Source organism: Bidens hawaiensis, unplaced genomic scaffold, assembly GCF_021521415.1.
Source record: "Bidens hawaiensis isolate Kalapana, Puna unplaced genomic scaffold, B.hawaiensis_p1.1 tig00020377_1, whole genome shotgun sequence".
Classification (NCBI taxonomy): Eukaryota; Viridiplantae; Streptophyta; class Magnoliopsida; order Asterales; family Asteraceae; genus Bidens; species Bidens hawaiensis.
This window is the reverse complement of record NW_027493102.1, coordinates 226,200-244,603: the sequence shown is the minus strand read 5'-3', so window position 1 is coordinate 244,603 and position 18,404 is coordinate 226,200. Positions and strand designations below refer to the sequence as shown.

Sequence of the window (18,404 nt, the reverse complement as noted above, 5' to 3'; positions counted from 1 at the left end):
TCGGATTCATACTCAAAAACTTATATTCTCCGACTCAAATCTTTACTTCCCTACCTATGTTGTGCTAAAGACAAAAGCTATGACAAATTAATGCTCCTTAATGATAATCGCAAATATTAATTAATATTATTCTAGTTGAAGGGTAAGATGGTAATTTCACATTAACTAACTTACGGACACAAAAGCAGAGTTAAATGGAGTTTAATAAATAATAACAATAAATGCAATCTTTTATTATTATTATTATTATTATTATTATTATTATTATCTCCCCCAATCATTCCCTGTGTGTATTTTTTCTTCACTTGAATTTCAATCACAACATAACTTTCTCTCTCTATATATACATACATATCTTTGTATCTATAGATTCCGTACGTCTTTTTTAATCTCTAAAAACACACACACACACATACACTTGTTCTCTCTCTGTCTCTGTCCTCCACTCTTTCTCTATCTAAAAAGCAAGAAACTTTATCTCCGATCATCCATGCTGTTTCCGTCCAAGATTCACATTCCATTTTAATAACAATAAAGTAATAATAATTATTATTAGTTTCAGGTACCCTTTTCCCCCAATTTCAATGTCTTCTTTTCAAATTAGGGTTTAGTTGCAATTACTCAATTGGGTATTGTTTTGATTGAATTGAATGTTGTGATTGCTGTAAAGATTGCTGCTTTTTTAGGGTTTTTGATGGATCATACAGTTAGTTCTGATTTTGCTGAGTAATTGTTATTGTTTGTTAATTGATTATGAAATTGGGGATTGATTTGATTATTTGAATGTTGTGATTGGTGTAAAGATTGCTGATTTTTTAGGGTTTTTGTTGGATCATACAGTTATTTATGATTTTGCTGTAAGTTCGTGCAATAAATTTTGTTTTGTTATTTTTTTTATTTTTATATACTGTAAATTTTGGTGATTTTTTAGGGGTTTTTATGTACCTTTTTGTTAATTAATAATGGGAAATGTTTAAAGATTAATTTCGTTAAAGATTGCTGATTTTTTAGGGTTTGTGTTGGATCATACAGTTAGTTCTGATTTTGCTGTGAGTTTGTGCAATTATTATTGTTTTCTTAATTGATGGGAATTTTTAAAGATCAGTTTCACGCTACTTTTTCATCAAGTTTCAAAGATTTTGCGGATAATTATTGATTTGATTGGTTTAATTATTGATTAGGGTTAAAGTTTGTACCTTGTTTGGTTCAATAGATGTTAAAAGAAATTAGGGTTTGTTTGGATGTTCCTTTTCAAATTTTTTATTACTGTTTGGATGATTAATCAGACCCATTAAAGAAAGCCGAAGATACGAATCGGTTAACACAAAGTTTTAGTTTTTACCAAAAAAGTAAGTTGCAATAATCATATCAAATGCACATCCAAACACCCTTTAGTTTACTTATGTTAGTTGCTGGTTTCTTGGACCGTTCAAGAAAGAATTTGGTTCTGCTAACTCATGTGACAAAGTTTTAATCTTGATATGTTCTTCCTATAAAGTAGACAACCTTTATGCTTATTCTGTCATAATTAAACTGTAACCACCAAAATTTGTAGATCAAAGATTACTTTTTTAGCTACTATATATGCTTTTAACCGAAGCTTTCATTTATGACAGAAGAAGTGTTTCATAATGCAACATTCGTCAGAGTATTTTCCTTTCGGTAGGTTTGAAATTTCTACTAATTATTTGTTTACTTGCAATAACTAAACATTTATTGTAAATCTTTGTTATTTTCAGGCCCTCCAAACATAACATCAATGAGTTATTCAAAAGCAGTTGGAACCGGGGCAAAGGAGATGCTAACCCGATCCGATAATTATAATGATGCTTCAAGTGATGCCTCTCTTTTTTCAAGTTCATTACCAGCATTTTCCCGTGAGAAGTGTACGCATCCTCTTTCAGTTTAGTTATCATAATAGTAGTTAACTTATTATCAGAGTCTCTAATTGTTATTTGATTATTTTGAAATGCAGTGATATTGAATAATCCAGAGAACGATCTTCAAGCTGATATTCAAGCTTTAGAAGAACTTGCACATCATGCAGTTGGAAATTTGTTGTTGCCTGATGAAGATGAGCTTCTAACGGGTGTAATTGACGGTTTTGACCTCAACGGTCTAACTAATCGGGCGGATGAGTTGGAAGAGTATGATCTTTTTGGAAGTGGAGGGGGTATGGAGCTTGAGTCTGATATGGATAACTTGAATTTGGGCATTTTAAAGGTGAGTCTCGGTGATGGGGTCGTTGGTAACGGGTTGGCCCATTTCAATCTTGCAAATGGCGTTGGGACCGTTGCTGGGGAACACCCGTATGGAGAACATCCTTCAAGAACTTTGTTTGTGCGTAATATTAACAGCAATGTCGAGGATTCAGAACTCAGAGCATTGTTTGAGGTAGTTAATTCTGGTTCTATCTTGTTTAATTTATTAATATTGTCGTTTTCGATATTCAATTATGGCAAGAATAAAAAAAGTCATCTTTTGTGCTTTTTAGATAAGAATCTTGGAAATTGTTACTTGTGTAGATCTTTACATATTCATCATCTTCTAGAGTTTTAAAGACTTTGGATTTTTGTGGAAAATAAGTAAACATTAAGTGTGCTAAAAACGAATGACTGCAGACAAATTGTGGAAACATTCATTGAAAAAGTGACCCTATATTTGGCATTGTTATGCAAAGAACTGATCGGTCTTGCAAACTGTAGTGCTTATTTTGGCATTTAATTAGTATGATTTGTCTTCTATGAAAAGTGACGTTTGTTGGTTTGAATAATTAACCGTCAGCATGTTATATTATTTGGCGAATGATATATGGAGAAATTTGTGGGAACGTTAGTAAATAAACTGTCCATGTGCTTGGCATTTTGTGAAAAAGTCAATAATGAAGTGAGATTTATATGCAACAATATGGTAGATATATTTGTTTGAAAAGTCAACCGACATCCGAGAAATTGTTAATATTGAAAATATAGGCGAGGAAATCGGGAATTGTTCATTTTTCTGTTGTAGTGTGTTTTTTTTTTTTTTTTTTTTTTTTTTTTTTTTTTTTTTTGTAATGATAAACTAGGAACTATTGATTTTGATTTGGGAAGTCGGTAAAATTAATATTAATTTTACCATATTTGATTGTTAGGAAAACATGTATGGATCTAATGAGATGTATGAATCTTGAAGCATCAAGTGGTTTTCCAAGCTTTTATTTTATTCTCCGTATTTTTCAGCATTTATTGATTATTTACTAACATAGTATTTTGTTTATCTTGTAGCAACACGGTGATATAAGAACACTATACACCGCATGTAAACATAGAGGTTTTGTGATGATATCTTATTACGATATCCGTGCTGCGCGGACTGCCATGCGTGCATTACAATATAAGCCACTAAGAAGAAGGAAGCTAGACATCCACTACTCGATTCCAAAGGTACAAGATGGATAATTTATACTTTCCCTTTTCCTTATTATCATATAAGTTGATGTAATTTAGCTTTCCATTTGTTTTTGCGCGTGTACCAGGATAACCCGTCAGACAAAGATATAAATCAAGGAACTTTGGTTGTTTTCAATTTGGATCCTTCAGTTTCTTGTGAAGATCTTCTTCAAATCTTTGGGGCGTACGGTGAGGTTAAAGAGGTAATTTTCCTTCTCTCTCCAATGGCCCCACTAATGCTGAAAGAAGTGATTTCCTAATTGAACCATAAGGCTTGGTGTATGTGTGTGACATAATATGTTGATTTGCTGGTTGATAAAGTTGACTGCTTTTTTTTTTCTTTTCTGTATCTTTTCCAAGAACAATGTATTGTTTTTTAAAAAAAAGACGATGACTGTGAAGAAGAAAAGATACGCATCTATCGTGTATTGTTGGGTTGCATCATTAAAGCATTTTTATGGGGAAAAAAGCTAACTTTTTGGTATTCTTTGCACAATAACAGATAAGGGAGACACCACACAAAAGGCACCACAAGTTTATTGAATATTATGATGTTAGAGCAGCAGAAGCAGCCCTTAGATCCCTGAACAGGAGTGACATAGCTGGGAAACGCATAAAGCTTGAACCTAGTCGACCAGGAGGGGCCCGCCGAAAGTAAGTCTACATACATAAAGAAGATACTTGAAGGTTAATTGTTGTTAAACATCCAAACTTTTGCCAAAAAAATGCTCTTTTTTATGAAGAATAGTGGTAGTTCTTTTAAGGAACACTTTTTTTTAACTTTAAAATTGATTGAAGATCATCGCGCGTCACGGGTTTACCCTTTCATAAGGGTTGAATTGTCACCTCTTATTGACCCTAACGGTTGACCTTTTTTCTTTACTTCAGCCTAATGTTACAGTTGACTCAAGAGTTTGACCAAGACGATACTCGAAGTTTTCGGCTTCAAGTGGGTCCTTCGATTGCCAACTCGCCTCCAGGTTAGACGTTATGTTGTTTAAGAGAACTATATTTTGAATTTTGAGTTGACTATCTTACAAAAGGATTCAATGTAACTCACCTTGCAGGTGTCTGGCCACAATTTGGCAGCCCGATTGAACACAGCCCTCTGCAAAGTCTAAGTAAGTCACCGGTCCTCGGTTCAATGGGGTCCTCTTTTTGCAACGGTTTACCCGGTTTGGCTTCAATCTTGCATCCTCAAGCAGCCCGTGTAGCACCAATCGGCAAGGACCACGGAAAGACTAACCGCACCCTTGAACAAAACAACACATTTCATCATTCTCATTCACTTTCCGACTCCAAGTTGAGTCAATTTACTGAACCCATGTCTTCTTTTGGTGGTCCAAGCTCATCCGGTTCAGGAATCGAAACACTCTCGGGCCCACAGTTTTTGTGGGGCAGCCCTAATATTTACTCTGACCAGCCCAAACCACACCATGGTTTTAGATCACCAGCCATGTCTCAACCGTTTCCCACATCCACAGGCCTGCCCCGCCCGACCCATGGGTTCCCGATCACGGGTCGTCATGGTTCTTTGCTTCACCAACATCATCATGTTGGATCTGCTCCATCTGGGATCCCGTTTGAAGGACGTTTTGGTCATTATCACGAGTCTCCTGAAACAATGTTCATGGGCTCGCCTGCTTACGGGGATGTAGGTATAGGTCATGTTGATAGAGGATTTTTGGGTTCTCGTGGGTCTATAGAAAACGGGTCTCCAAGTTTCGGCTCCATGTCGTCTCCTAGGGTTAATCCTATGTTTCTTGGTAACGGACCGTATGCAGGGCTAGGGCCCACGGTTGCAGAAAGTATGAGTGAGCGTGTACGGAACCATCGTGTTGACCAAAATGGAAGCCAAATTGATAGCAAGAAGCAGTTTCAGCTTGATCTTGATAAAATTACAAGTGGGGAAGATACCCGTACAACTTTGATGATTAAAAACATTCCTAACAAGTAAGACAAAAATATTTCAACTTTGTTATTTTTGGTGAAAAATGATTCATAGGCCGACTTTGTATGCCTAAAAATAAACCTAAAAATATGATGTGAGACACATGGCAAATGAAAGGAAAAGATGAGAGAGAACATGTGCAATCCATGTGGTAGCATTGAATGGATCAGATTGATTTTTAGGTTTTTCGTGAGGTCTATGTAATCATTACTCATTTTTTGCACTTAAAAAGATTCCATCTTAATTACTTTTTGCACTAAAAAGATTCCATCTTAATTATCTTTTGCACTTAAAAGATCCATCTCTTTTTGCACTAAACGTTTCCATCTTAATTATGTATTGCACTAAAAAAAATTCCATTTTAATTATTATTATGCACTAAAGAATTCATCTTGATTACTGTTGGCATTTAAAATATCATCTTGATTAGCTTGTTATCCTTGGCACTTAAAGATTTCATCTTCGATTATTTTCGGTATTTAAAATATTGCTTTTTTAGCAGTTGATAATTCTTGCCATTTCGACGATTTTTATCTTTGATTATTGCGGGCACTTAAAAGAATTTATCTTGATTGTTTTTGGCACATAAATATTTCATATTGATCATATTTTTGGTACTTCAGGTATACTTCAAAGATGTTGCTTGCTGCTATTGATGAAAATCATAGCGGTACCTATGATTTTCTTTACCTGCCAATCGATTTTAAGGTAAATATTTTTAAATTTTTTTGCTAGTTGCCCCCTCCCTCTTTTCGGGCTGGTAAATGTAACGAGTCCCACTATTTGATGCAGAACAAATGCAATGTCGGCTATGCATTTATTAACATGCTTTCTCCAACACATATAATCCCATTTTACCAGGTTTTTTCTACCTTCTGGTTGTCTTTGACTTTGTATATTTAACATGGTCTTGGTTATTGTTAATTTGTTACATACATTAATATCTGTAAAATGTTGTTTAGGCGTTCAATGGGAAAAGATGGGAGAAATTCAACAGTGAAAAAGTTGCTTCTTTGGCCTATGCTCGAATCCAAGGGAAAATGGCACTTGTGACCCATTTTCAAAATTCAAGCTTGATGAATGAAGATAAACGTTGTCGCCCTATTCTTTTCCATTCAGAGGGCTCGGAAGCTGTTGAACAGGTAACACATTTTTTTTGAGATATCGATTATTTTTGGTGGGGGTTACTTTTTATTATTTCCTGAAATGGTTCAAATAAAAAAGTTTAGATAAAGGTAATGCATTTAATTATTTGTTAAGATCTAAAAAAATGACACAAGTGACACAAGGTGGTTTTTAGGTAACCCAGCCTAAACTGAGCCGTGTTAAAAAGACGCGTTTTGACTCACTACCTAACTGGCCCACACCCACCTGCTCAATCTGCTCCTATTAATGCTTGATTTACGAAAAATGAAAATGTTAAATAACTGTTTTACCCTTGCATTTCACAGGAACCGATGTCGTCAAATAGTTTGAATATCCAGATGCATCGGTCAAACGGTTCAGACTCAGGAGACTCATCAGACAGCCCTCCAAAAACTGTTGTGGGTCCTGGTGCAGTGGAGCCGATCTGATAGGAGGCGAAGCCAGCAGTCTCAGTAAAATGTCAAAAATAATAATATATATACCCGAGACTGCTGACTTTCATCAGTACATATCGTATATAGAAGTAGAAAAGTCGCGTAAAGAGGAAACCAAGGGTGCGGATTTTGGTTGCTTTTGGAAAGATAAAAAGAAGAAATCCCATAATTCTGGGATATGATGATGATGATGATGATGATTATCTAGAAATAAGTTTATGGTTATCTTGGCAATTGTATAGGGTGGGGTTTAGGGGTTTGACTTGTTATGTGTTTTGACTCTTTTATCTTTAGTTTTATGTTTGACTAAAAATTAATGGGAACTAAAGTAGGGAGAACTTTTGTGTTTGTTTGTTTGTTTGTTTTGTGTGTGTGAATTACTTAAATATCTTTAGATGTTTGAGCAGGTCTTTCATATTTAGAGGGGCTTTGTTTCTTGTATAAGCCCTTTTACAGGTCAAATCTGTCGGTATCGTGCGGGGTAATAAATCGAATATGGCGTATGAAAATGTGTCATAGTTACAGTCCTGTTACCTATGTTTCATTGGGTGATGGTGTGCTTCCGTACAGAAAGTAGTGGTTCTTATAATGTCAGTTCATTTTAATAGGTTAAGAGTTTTTTATGACTTTCTTTTTGGTCAAACTGGATTCTTAAATCAAGAGATGGTGATGGATTTACTCATTTTTTTGGTGTGATATCTAAAACTGTAAAGAGACTAATTTTGTAGTGAAATTGAAATTTGTGGGTGCAACATCTCATTAGTGTGTTAATTTTGTGTTTAAAAAGTGTTGGCTTGCCTCAAGATAAAGCCTTGATGCATCTTTTGGTCAAACACGGGTCATTGGTCAAAGAAAGTCAAACTTATCATCATTGTGTTAACAATGTGCGATCGAGAAATATTGGTTTTGAGTTATAACACAGGAGATGCATCTTTTTGGCCGAGTCAAAGAAGTCAAACCCTGTTTGTATTAACTTTGTGCTTGAAAAGTGTTGGCGTTGACTCGAGAAACAGTCTTGATGCATCTTTCTGGCCAAATATGAGCCGCACTGGGTCAAAGAAAGTCAATCGTCAATATGCTCATATTGGTGACGTTATTGTTGTTGTGATCAAAGATGCAATTGTATGTACTTATAAAGAACTTAAACGTGACAGCGGTATAATAATACGATATAGTGATAATGCTGCGCCATCGACATTGGAAGTTAGTTCTTTTGATTCTTGGAGCATAAACAGAAATACAAGGATATGAATTTTATTATTGAACTCAAGCTCATTACATATCAAGATTCACAAAAGCCTCAATATTTACAGATTCAAACACTCACAAATGCAGTTGATCTTATTAACATTGTTGTATTGAAATCTTTACTTCCTAGTTTTAAGTTCAATGTCGATAAGGAAACAACACTTGTTGTCATCTCTGTTATAATGCACGTGACCTTTCATGATTCGAAGAAGTTTTCTAGAAAGATTGAGAGCGAGTCCTTCTTCGGTTCCCCATTGTTTTCTCTCGTCATACATGTCCCTGATAATTTCTGCAGGTAACCCTGGACCCGGGTGAGTCATTCTGCAACAACACAATAGTAATTTTTGTGTAAAAATTTGTTTAAGAAAACTAAATCATATCAATGATAATCTAAACTCTTTGGAATGAATGACTCAAAGGGTTTTCTGCATTAAAAGTAAGGGGGCAACAGAACAAGGAGTTGATGCAACAGGATCCATAATTTGTTTGTTTTGACCGACACAAAAGTAAAAAAATATGTATACTGAAGTACCCGACGCATCCGACCATAAAAAGTCAGAATACATCTAAACTTTATGAACAAAAAGTGGGTTTCGCATATATATATTGAACTAAGATGTACATAAAACAGAGGTCCCTATTTCGACATTTGCCTTATGTTTTACGATTTTATTATAAATAAATGGTTAAATAAAAAAATTGCTAACAAGAAGACATGTCAAATGGGCTGAAACTCAGCCTATAGCGTTTTTAATGCATATAACAACCTAAACTGTTTTTAGGGCAGTCATTGAATTCGCGAACAAACCCTTGGATTTCATTTTTAAATGATAAATCCCGGAGACTTTTAAAGCTTCAAGAAAAAGTTATCTTTTTATAACGTTTAGAGACGTAATCAAGCAAAAAAAGGAACTTTACTTATTATTTAACAAGTTGAAAGATTTAACCATGCAAAAGAGGACTTTGTTAAAGTTTTAGAAGTTATGTGATTTAGTCATGCAAAATCCATAGGGTTTTGTCAACAGTTTTCCATTTTTCTTTATAACAAATAAATCAGATGTAACACTTTATTCGAAATCTTATTTAACACATAATTAACAGGTCATCAAAAAATTCATTTTCTTCCAAATCTTTCAGAAAGCCCATTTTGGAGATTTCCCGCACCGAAAAAGTCATACCTGAACTGTAGATGAATGAATTCTTGCCCATTTTGAATCATCCTGAGCCCGGGTGACACTTTGATTTCCACCCACCCATCTGGTGACGGTGCATGGTTCACAATGCTGATCAAGAAATCTGACAAAATTATCTGAAGCCTAATGTGATCGCCAACAAGCTCCAGCATTTTGACATTATCGGGTATTTCATGAACCAATGGAATGTTCTTTTCCTTCAACACAGTCATTACTTGGCTCACGATCGCATCTAAAAGATTTTCCATCACAAATTGATCCAAGTTCAGTTCCACATTGCTGCAAAATCAACAAAAAGTTTTAACACACCAGTGATCTTAACGAATAACAGATGGCAGTTTGACTTTTGACGCCAAACACCCAAATTGGACTCTTTTCACTCAATGATACCGCCACTTAAATATTAGGGGTGTAAATTTTTGGCATGATGTGAACTTGACATAAAACTCCTGGATTTGGGTCCAAATGGGTTCGGGTCAGTTTTGGGTTGAACCAGCGGACACCTTTTGCGGAACAGATCGTGTTCGGGTCGGATTGACAGGTTTTCGGGTCGGCCCGTTTAACCCATTATTTTTATATTTAAAAATTAAAAGTTTTAATGTCATAAGTTAAATTCACTAGGTTTGTTATACTAAAAATTTGATAGACAAATAAGTAACAGGTTTTATAGTTAATACTTAATTGTTTCATATACTTTTTTTATTATTGAAAATTTGTAGTTACTAATATGCAAATAACAAAACAATTTCGTTGGATTAAATGGGCCTTGTTTGTGTTAACCCGAGAACATGTTTAGTTGAACGGATCATCTCGACTTGACGGGTTTGCAGGTTAACCTGTTTATTATTATGTTTAAAAAAAAGTTTAATGTCAAAAATTAAAATCATTAGATTAACTATTGTTCGGAACTTTAAGCATCAAGTTTAGTTAAAACTTAATTGTTTCATATACATTTTTGCTTTTTTTTGTTGCATTTTTGTGATTTTAGAGTATTAATGTTCAAAAAATTAAATACGTTTTTTTTGGGTTAAACGGGCCATGTTCATGTTCACGTGTTAGACATGATTCTCAGGTTTGTGACGGGTCCAACCCACGAACACAACCCGTTTAACACTAGTATGGAACTTGATATGTGAAGATTGGTTTAAAATTATAAAAATCCACTTGCCAACCCCGCTTATGCTAAAAACGACCCATTTGGCCCAAACCCGTTTAACCCGTTACCCAACATGTCCATCTCACCACCTATAATTTCAAGACTTACCCTTCTTCAATACTTTTTATGTCCATACTCTCAATGATTGATGCAATTTGTCTTTCACAGGCACCACTCGTCTCAAGATACTGCTTCTGATCATCTGAGACACCCGAGTTTTCAAGAAGTTTGTGAGTAAATCGCAGCCCATTTAACGGATTCTTTATTTCTTGCTTTATATACCCTAAATCATTCCGCTTCAACACAAATTCTTGATCACTTTTACCCTCTCCCAAACACATTTCTACACTGGTCCTCAAAAAACAAAAACACCCAACGACTTCACCATTTTCGCCGACTCTCTTGTTTGTTGTCAAGTAAACCTCTATAAGATTCCCATCCTTTCCAAAAAATTCAAACTTTACATCTGAAGAATCTTGACCGTTGATCGCTCTATACAACAAGATCATAAATCTTGTCATCGTATCTTCATCTTTAGGTTGACATAAGCCTCCAAAAACTTCACCCGGAAGCACTTTTCCAATAACTTCATGTTTCATATGACCCGTCAGCTTTTCCATGGCTGCATTCCATTCACAACAACACGCAGTTTCGTTTGAAGCAAATAAAGGGGGAATCAAAGGGTTTAAAGTTTGAATAATCGTGTTGTAATCTCCCTCCATGCGGCTAAATTTATCCATGATAAGTTTCTCGTTTGTAACGTCTTGGCCTACGAAGCATACACCAACCACATTGTTCGTGTAGTCCCGGCTTGTGCATGTATTAGCTATTATGTATATTAGAGCCTTGTTCGGCTGGTGCGGGCCCGCTTTTTGTAGTATTAGTTCAATGTTTTTCTTTTCTTCACCTGTATCAAATAAAGCATGTGATCATAATAAGCTCTATGTTTTAAGAACAATGACCATAATAGGGCTTTAAACGAGCCAAGCCAGGTTGGGCTCATGGCTCAAAGAAAGCTCGAGCTAGCTTGTGGCTCGTTGAGCCGGTTTGTTTAACTCTTTTTTTTTCAAATTATTTTATATTGATATATAGAAGGAAAAAAAATTTAACACACATAATGAAAGAAAAAATGTCTTATTTTTGTTTTTCTTTTCAACTTAATTTATGTTGCATATATACATATATTAAAAACATGGGGTTAATTTAAACGAGCCACTTAACGAGTGAGCCATGAGCAAAGCCGACCCTAGCTCAGCTCGTTTACAAATTGATCCGGTTAGGCTTGTAACCAGCTTTTTTAAGCGAGGTGCGAGCTTTTTGAACACTCCTAGACCTCAATAAGTACCTACAGAAACACAAGGTTTGACTTTTGAGGTCAATACAGCTTCTAACCAACACGTTATAGGTTGCAAACTTGACTTTAAAAAGCGCGAGGCACTCAGAGGCGTTTAGGTAACGGGTGAATTTTACGGGTTGGGTTTGATAACGGGTCAAAACAGTTTGGGCCCGTTTGATCCGCAAACACCTAATTACTTACTATTACATGAAAGCTACCATAAAATCGATTAATAGTTTAATGCTATGAAAAACAATAAAAAGACTTACCTTTCAAAGCTTTATAAATAAGATCTTCAACAACTCCACGCGATGTTTCATGAACAAACTCATCAACCAAACACTTTCCCATCGCTTCACTAACTTTGACTCCAGTCAACTCTGCAATTTTCCCATTCCACCCATTAATCAAACCCGAACCATTAACACCAAAAATAGGAACAGATGCTGTTTCAATCAACCTAACCATTTCACAAGCAACCGAACTTGTTTCATCCACCCGTTGACCATCACCTTCACTATGTTTACCACATTTCACCACTCCATTACCACCAACATATCGAGCCGATGTTCCCATAATCAACTGCAAAGAATGAATCACATTGAGCTCAGAAACCTCCCATGGCAAACTTTTATTTTTCACAACTTCACAAAACGCCTTGAATGAAGATCTTGGATGCATATTCTCATCATTATCTTCATCATCAGGATGATGTTTTGACCCGGCCCATTTAATCACCTTTTCTGTATGTGATCTGAACCAAAACAAGAAATCTTTTTTAGTAATTCTTGCAGCAGCCATACCACAAACCGCACCACCAAGCAAAGCTGCATCAGGATAACCAGAATTCAACAAACTCTCGGTACTAAACCCTGAACAATCTTTATGTTCATCACACAACCATTTAACCAAATCTTTAACCTGTAACTCACTTGGCGTCACACCAAGTAACCATACTTTATCATCATAGTATAAAGCCGCACCATCACATTTGACTAAATCCATAATATTTGGAGACTGAGTTATGATCCGAAAAGGGTCGTCTCGCAGGAGCATGTCGCATAACGTGGTCTGCATACGGAGGATCTTTTTCTCTGCTTTTTGCTCAGCCAGTTTTAACTCCATGTAAAGCTGCAAACCCATCGACTGCATCAAAAATTCACACGCGTAACGAAGTGGGAACGGGATATGACGTGGCGTGGTGTGATGACACGACACCAAGCCCCATAATTTCATCGACTCGTTGTTATTTACAAGTATTGCCATCACTAAAGACGCGATACAGTTCATGTTGGCCATGTAAACCGCGTGGCAGCCGTACGGGGCCCGTAGGGTCGAGTTGACCAAGCAAAGCGGTTGTTTTAAGTCCTCGGTTTGGATCACGGGAACAGATTTTGCGTGACAGTCAACGATTATTCTAACCCGATTCTGTTTGAACAAAAATCTTGCAGCTTGTGGGATATCGGTTGCAGGATAATGTAACCCTAAATACGGTTCTAAATCCGACCTCCTAATTTCTGAAACAACTTCACCGTGATCATCATCATGAAATTTATACACCATGACTCGATCATAACCGGTTAGTTTTTGCACCTCTTCAACAATGGTGTCACACATAGCCCCAATATCACCACTTGGAAGAGACTGCAACCTAGAAATCGCTCTAACGACAAGTTTTTGCGATTGAACCGCACCCGAAAGTAATAATGTGGGGTCACTAGAGTTAGCAGGCTCTAAATCTATCACCACACCAACATCAATCCGATGCAGAATCGCGTAAAACGGTTTCCGGGTGGTTTTAGAATGAACCCAAATAGGGTTTAACAAAGTGATTTCTCTAGAAGCTACTGCTCTTTCTAAAGAAACCCTAGAAGTAGAACTGAAAAGGGTTCTTGCATCAACTCCAAGTAGACTTTTTTTACCATCATCAAGATTCAAACCCAACAAACTAAAACAGTTTTCACTATAACTTATGATTCTAAAGGTGGGTTCTTGAACTGCAATCATACAGCCAAAAGGTTGAACAAGACCACCCCTTTGGATTTTGGACAAATAAGCAGTCACTTCTTGTTCAGGAACAGCAGCTGTTGGTGCATTAGTGAGTAAAGTAGTGTAGTTAAAAGATTTACCAGATCCAACAGAGTGTTCAAACTCAGATAAAAGCCTAGCATCAGCACTATATTGAGCCAAGGTTTGAGTTTTATTTGCAGGGTTCATGTTGCTTCCACCTGAAGAAGATGAAGGTGCATCAGTGGGCTTATTGTTGTTAATAGTTGGTTCCTCTGCAGTAACCATTTTTATAAAATTTCTTGACAGATTTGAAGTGGGTTTTCACATATTAAGTTGTTGAAGTGAGTTGTTGAGTTGATTTGGGTTAAAGAAGATCAAAGATTGAAGCTTTATGAAGATAGTGTGGACCAAGATAAAAGTTTTATTCGCAAGGAATAAAAATAGTAAGTATTTGATGATTAAAAAAAGAAAAGAGGAAAGAATCAGAAAATGATATCTTTTTACGAGGATTCCATGGTTTACTACTAGTCATCAAAATGAGTGGTGGAATCAAGAAATGAAGGAAAGTATAAAAAATTAAAACTAGTGGGTTGAAGCTCACTTTGGGAAGTGGGCCAGGGAATTTGGTGCCAATCTACTTATGTTTATCTACTTTAAGTAATATGAATATGGTGGGATTGATACCCAAATCAACTGCCACCACATATATGGTGTTTCAACTTATACCTTGAGTTTTGGGTTTTCTTTTCTTTTGTTTTTTTTTTTTATTTTTAAAAAAACTCAGTATCTTTTAAATAAACGTCTTATCAAAACCCTTGATTTTCCGCATTTTGGACATCCACTCGGGCATCCAGAATTCTGAAACCATCTCCACCGCCACCATCGCATTCTTAGTCGCACTCTTACCTATCTTCCTTTTCTCTCTTGTAATCATGTGTATTAGTGAGTAATTTTCTTGCTAAAAGGAGAGTATTATGTAAGTCCTAAGAAGTTCTTCCCTCGGGAAGAACAGTTGTGAAATAAATATATCAGTTCTTTTTATCCATCAAATTCATCTTTAAGAATTTTGCAAAACCTGGAGCCCTGGAGCCATAAGAGTACCGTTGAGGCAGGAGACCGTAGGGAACAAATTGGTTGGGTTGGTCACTTGAAAAATTCAACTTAAAAGGTTCACTTAGCTGGATAAGAAGAAGAGGTATGGTTTATTTTATGATTGTTAATTTACTTCAAAAGTATTTATTATAATCTCTCCTTAAGCATTTTTACAAAAAAAATTGATTTCTCAAAACATAACTCGATTAATCTTTATCGAAACTAAATGATTTCTCATTGGGAACTTAATAAACCTAAGAAAATAAATAAAGACTTCATGTCTTTCATGAATCTAAAGACATATACACATGTCTTACAAAAAATTAATAAACAAAGAATTGTTAAGAGTTGTTGAACAACTTTCATACAATTGAAGACTTATCCATGTCTTTCACAAAGACAATTAATAAACGAAGAGTTGTTAAACAACTTTCATACAATTGGAGACTTTTCTATGTCTTTCACAAATAATGAACTCCATAAACGAGACATTTCTACATGTGTTTGTTACATATCTTTCATACACGAGTTGAATATAAAACCCATTTTCAAAAAATGGTTTACAGACTAAGTTGAATTTTTAAGTGACCATGTGGCGCGTTTAATAACACATAATATGGGCACTGTACTACTGTAGATATGGGTAACAATACTATTATTCAATTACAAAGCGGCCCATATGAAACCATGTGGCGCATTTAATAACACATAACCACTCACTTTAAAGTAATATGGGCACTCTACTACTATAGACTGTGGAGCGATATGGGTCGTATCTTAGAGGCAATTTAACTTATGTGAATGTTGAAATGATTAAAGGAGTACAACTCATATGGTCATAAAGGCGCTCACGGTCCGGTTTTAGGTCAAACCATAGGCGTAACCAAACCGTTCAAAAACTCATACCTTGAGTTTTGGGTTTTCTTTTGTTAAAACCCTTAACTCTTTTGTTAGTCGTTCAAAGAAAAAAAAAAAAAAAAACTTAACTCTTTATGAAAAACATAGTTTTGAGTTTTAATGGTAATATTAATGCTAACGTACACGTCAAATAATCTCGCGTCAATTACTTGATGTTAAATCAAGCTTTTTGAGAGTTTGCTTAGATATGGTATAAGTTTAATGTTGTATAAGCGTACCTGGAGGCTGGAGGATGAATTCGATCAATGATGCAAACCTGTAATCATGATTTCAATCTTGGTTTATTGAACAATTGCTTGGATTAATCTCTGAATCGTGAATCACTTTCAGATAAACCTATTTGCGGGTTACACGCAATGATTTATCGGATAAGACAGAGATTTTCTGTAGTTGGAATTGGATTTTGATTATGTCTGTGATTTGAAGAACCAGAGAGAACCCAATAACCGTCTGTTCTTCTCTGTTTAATCGATCGAGATTTATCAAATCCCCTGGGATTATAACATCAGTTTGTTTAAACTAAAAAACCCATATGAGCCCAAATCAATAATTAGAAGCCCACTTTACATTATACTTAAGCCCAAATATAAATACAAAGCCCAAATAACATTTTAGAATTAAATCGAGTCCGCACTCCCGCATCACCTAACTCGTTTAATCTCTAACGTTATTTCCTCGATCGACAAGTTAATCCAATAACACTAAAATAACCAACATTTAAGAGTCTTAATGACCAAACTAGCTGTCTTTCAAAATCTTATATCTCTTAAATCAACTCGCGTGTCTATGAAAGCTGCAGATATGAACTTGAAGTTCATTAGTAAGTATTGGTTACTATCTATTGGATTGATTGGTTGTAATAAAGTCATGGCACGGACCTGAATTTATTATAATATGATCACTAATCATATAATATTAATCCATAACTAATGTAACCTTAAGTTTTAAAAAGTTGCAACGAAGAGATCTTTATACTTTATAATATACAGTATACAACTACAAAAGTAAGATTTATATAGTTTATTTAAAGGATTCATCCTCACATTCTCACCATTAGTTGTTAATTTCCGTTGTTATCGACATATGCTTTAGTGCAAATGGATTTGCAAATCAAGACAAAATGTATCAAATTAAATAATGATACATGTTAGAAGATATAAAATACATAACAATTTGACTTGGTAAATACGAAGATTGAAAATGTGACTTAGTAAAACATAACTAAACATAACAATTTGTGAATTGTCATAAGCACAAGTTTTGTTGGGCAGATATACTTTGTGTGTCAACACGAAATATAAGGTCAACGGTCAACCTTATAAAGCAGTTGTTTAACTAATCTTATACGTTGATAGCCATTGCTACTGATCGATCTTCTACAAAGAAAAATCAGATCGGGTATAAACTTGGATACATTTAGTTATACATAATATCATAAATGAAAGTTATAACTCTCTTTGCTGTTAAAATGGAAAAAAAAAAATTAAAACGTTTTAGATTAACCGTAAGTCATAAGTGAATAAAGCTAGCTTACATTGAGTATATATACGTACAAGTTTTTATATGATTGTTACAGTATTTTACTTAACAGTGATTAAATATTCAACAATATACACCATATATATACACAATATAAAAACTTTAATAAAGTTTGGGTGAATAAGTGAATAAAACTAGCTTACATGTGGTAACAAAACAACTCCTATAGGAAACGAGAATAAAGATGCAAAAGAGAATTAAAGATATGTATATTCTTTGTTTATGTAAACTAGGTTCGCTTTAAAGGATGATTTCTTTATAAAAACTTTAATTTTTCAACTATTAAACAATATAACATCCAATTTAAATATTTCTGATAATAGATGAGTTGTGCTTATATATCTAGCAAACATAACTTTATGCAGCATAAGCATTCAAATAATAAATTGGTTTTTGGTTGTATTTAACTCGTTTAACAAACTGATTGTGTTGCCGCATTCGGTTTCCATACTTTTATTAAACGGGTCATGTTTAGATTGAGTTATTTAACCCTTTAATTAGACAGAGACCCGCCACCCTATCTAACCCATCTATTACACCCCTCGCTTAGCCGCTTACAACTTGAATACATATTTTGGCTTGTTTAGATAGATGAGTTAAAAAGGGTTGTAGTCGGTTCCAACCATATTTTCTAGTCACTTTTAACAAATATGAATACAAAAGCTCTTACCAACACAGTAGTTGAACTTACCAAATTAGAAGCTTTTTTCACACACTCGGTATATTTACAGTGGCAGCTACATATGGCGCGGCCGTCTAGGTGCAACTTATCTCTCTACTAGTTATTTTTTTCGTCTCTAAAACAAAACACTTGGAAGTTCATGTTCATTCAGCTAAGGAGGAAACAGATCATAGGAAATCTTTATGCACCTTTTATCGAACACTAATCAAATCGCTAAAACTATCAGTGTTGAACCACTAAAAATCTATTTAAGGATCTAAGCTACAAC

At 35.1% G+C, this 18,404-nt stretch overlaps 2 protein-coding genes across 3 annotated transcripts; one reads left to right on the top strand and one right to left on the bottom strand.

The window, feature by feature from the left end:
* The first annotated feature begins 290 nt into the window (after positions 1-290).
* Positions 291-7,308, top strand: LOC143560541 (protein MEI2-like 2). 2 transcript variants are annotated; one of them, XM_077048824.1, is made up of 13 exons: positions 291-562; positions 1,617-1,662; positions 1,740-1,886; positions 1,976-2,394; positions 3,267-3,425; positions 3,518-3,634; positions 3,934-4,085; positions 4,320-4,411; positions 4,499-5,384; positions 6,006-6,090; positions 6,175-6,243; positions 6,345-6,524; positions 6,834-7,308. In XM_077048824.1, exons 2-13 carry the CDS (start codon positions 1,632-1,634, stop codon positions 6,954-6,956), a joined length of 2,460 nt encoding a protein of 819 aa, XP_076904939.1. In that variant the 5' UTR covers positions 291-562; positions 1,617-1,631; the 3' UTR covers positions 6,957-7,308. The 2 variants fall into 2 exon arrangements, with proteins under 2 accessions (XP_076904939.1, XP_076904937.1); XM_077048822.1 differs by lacking the exon at positions 291-562 and having other exon boundaries at positions 1,563-1,662.
* Positions 7,309-8,262: 954 nt separating this feature from the next.
* Positions 8,263-14,332, bottom strand: LOC143560540 (phytochrome E-like). Its single transcript, XM_077048821.1, has 4 exons — positions 12,165-14,332; positions 10,668-11,466; positions 9,389-9,682; positions 8,263-8,531 (listed from the first exon to the last, which is right to left on the bottom strand). Exons 1-4 carry the CDS (start codon positions 14,188-14,190, stop codon positions 8,330-8,332), a joined length of 3,321 nt encoding a protein of 1,106 aa, XP_076904936.1. The 5' UTR covers positions 14,191-14,332; the 3' UTR covers positions 8,263-8,329.
* Between the last annotated feature and the right edge of the window lie 4,072 nt (positions 14,333-18,404).

Excerpts from the sequence above, each read along its gene's own strand:
- LOC143560541 (XM_077048824.1), top strand. The coding sequence starts at position 1,632 with ATGCAACATTCGTCAGAGTATTTTCCTTTCG. Across the intron at positions 3,635-3,933 it reads CGTACGGTGAGGTTAAAGAG|ATAAGGGAGACACCACACAA; the intron begins GTAATTTTCCTT and ends GCACAATAACAG. Across the intron at positions 4,412-4,498 it reads GATTGCCAACTCGCCTCCAG|GTGTCTGGCCACAATTTGGC; the intron begins GTTAGACGTTAT and ends CTCACCTTGCAG.
- LOC143560540 (XM_077048821.1), bottom strand. The coding sequence starts at position 14,190 with ATGGTTACTGCAGAGGAACCAACTATTAACAACAATAAGCCCACTGAT. Across the intron at positions 11,467-12,164 it reads TATTTATAAAGCTTTGAAAG|GTGAAGAAAAGAAAAACATT; the intron begins GTAAGTCTTTTT and ends TATTTGATACAG. Across the intron at positions 8,532-9,388 it reads TTCATTCATCTACAGTTCAG|AATGACTCACCCGGGTCCAG; the intron begins GTATGACTTTTT and ends GTGTTGTTGCAG.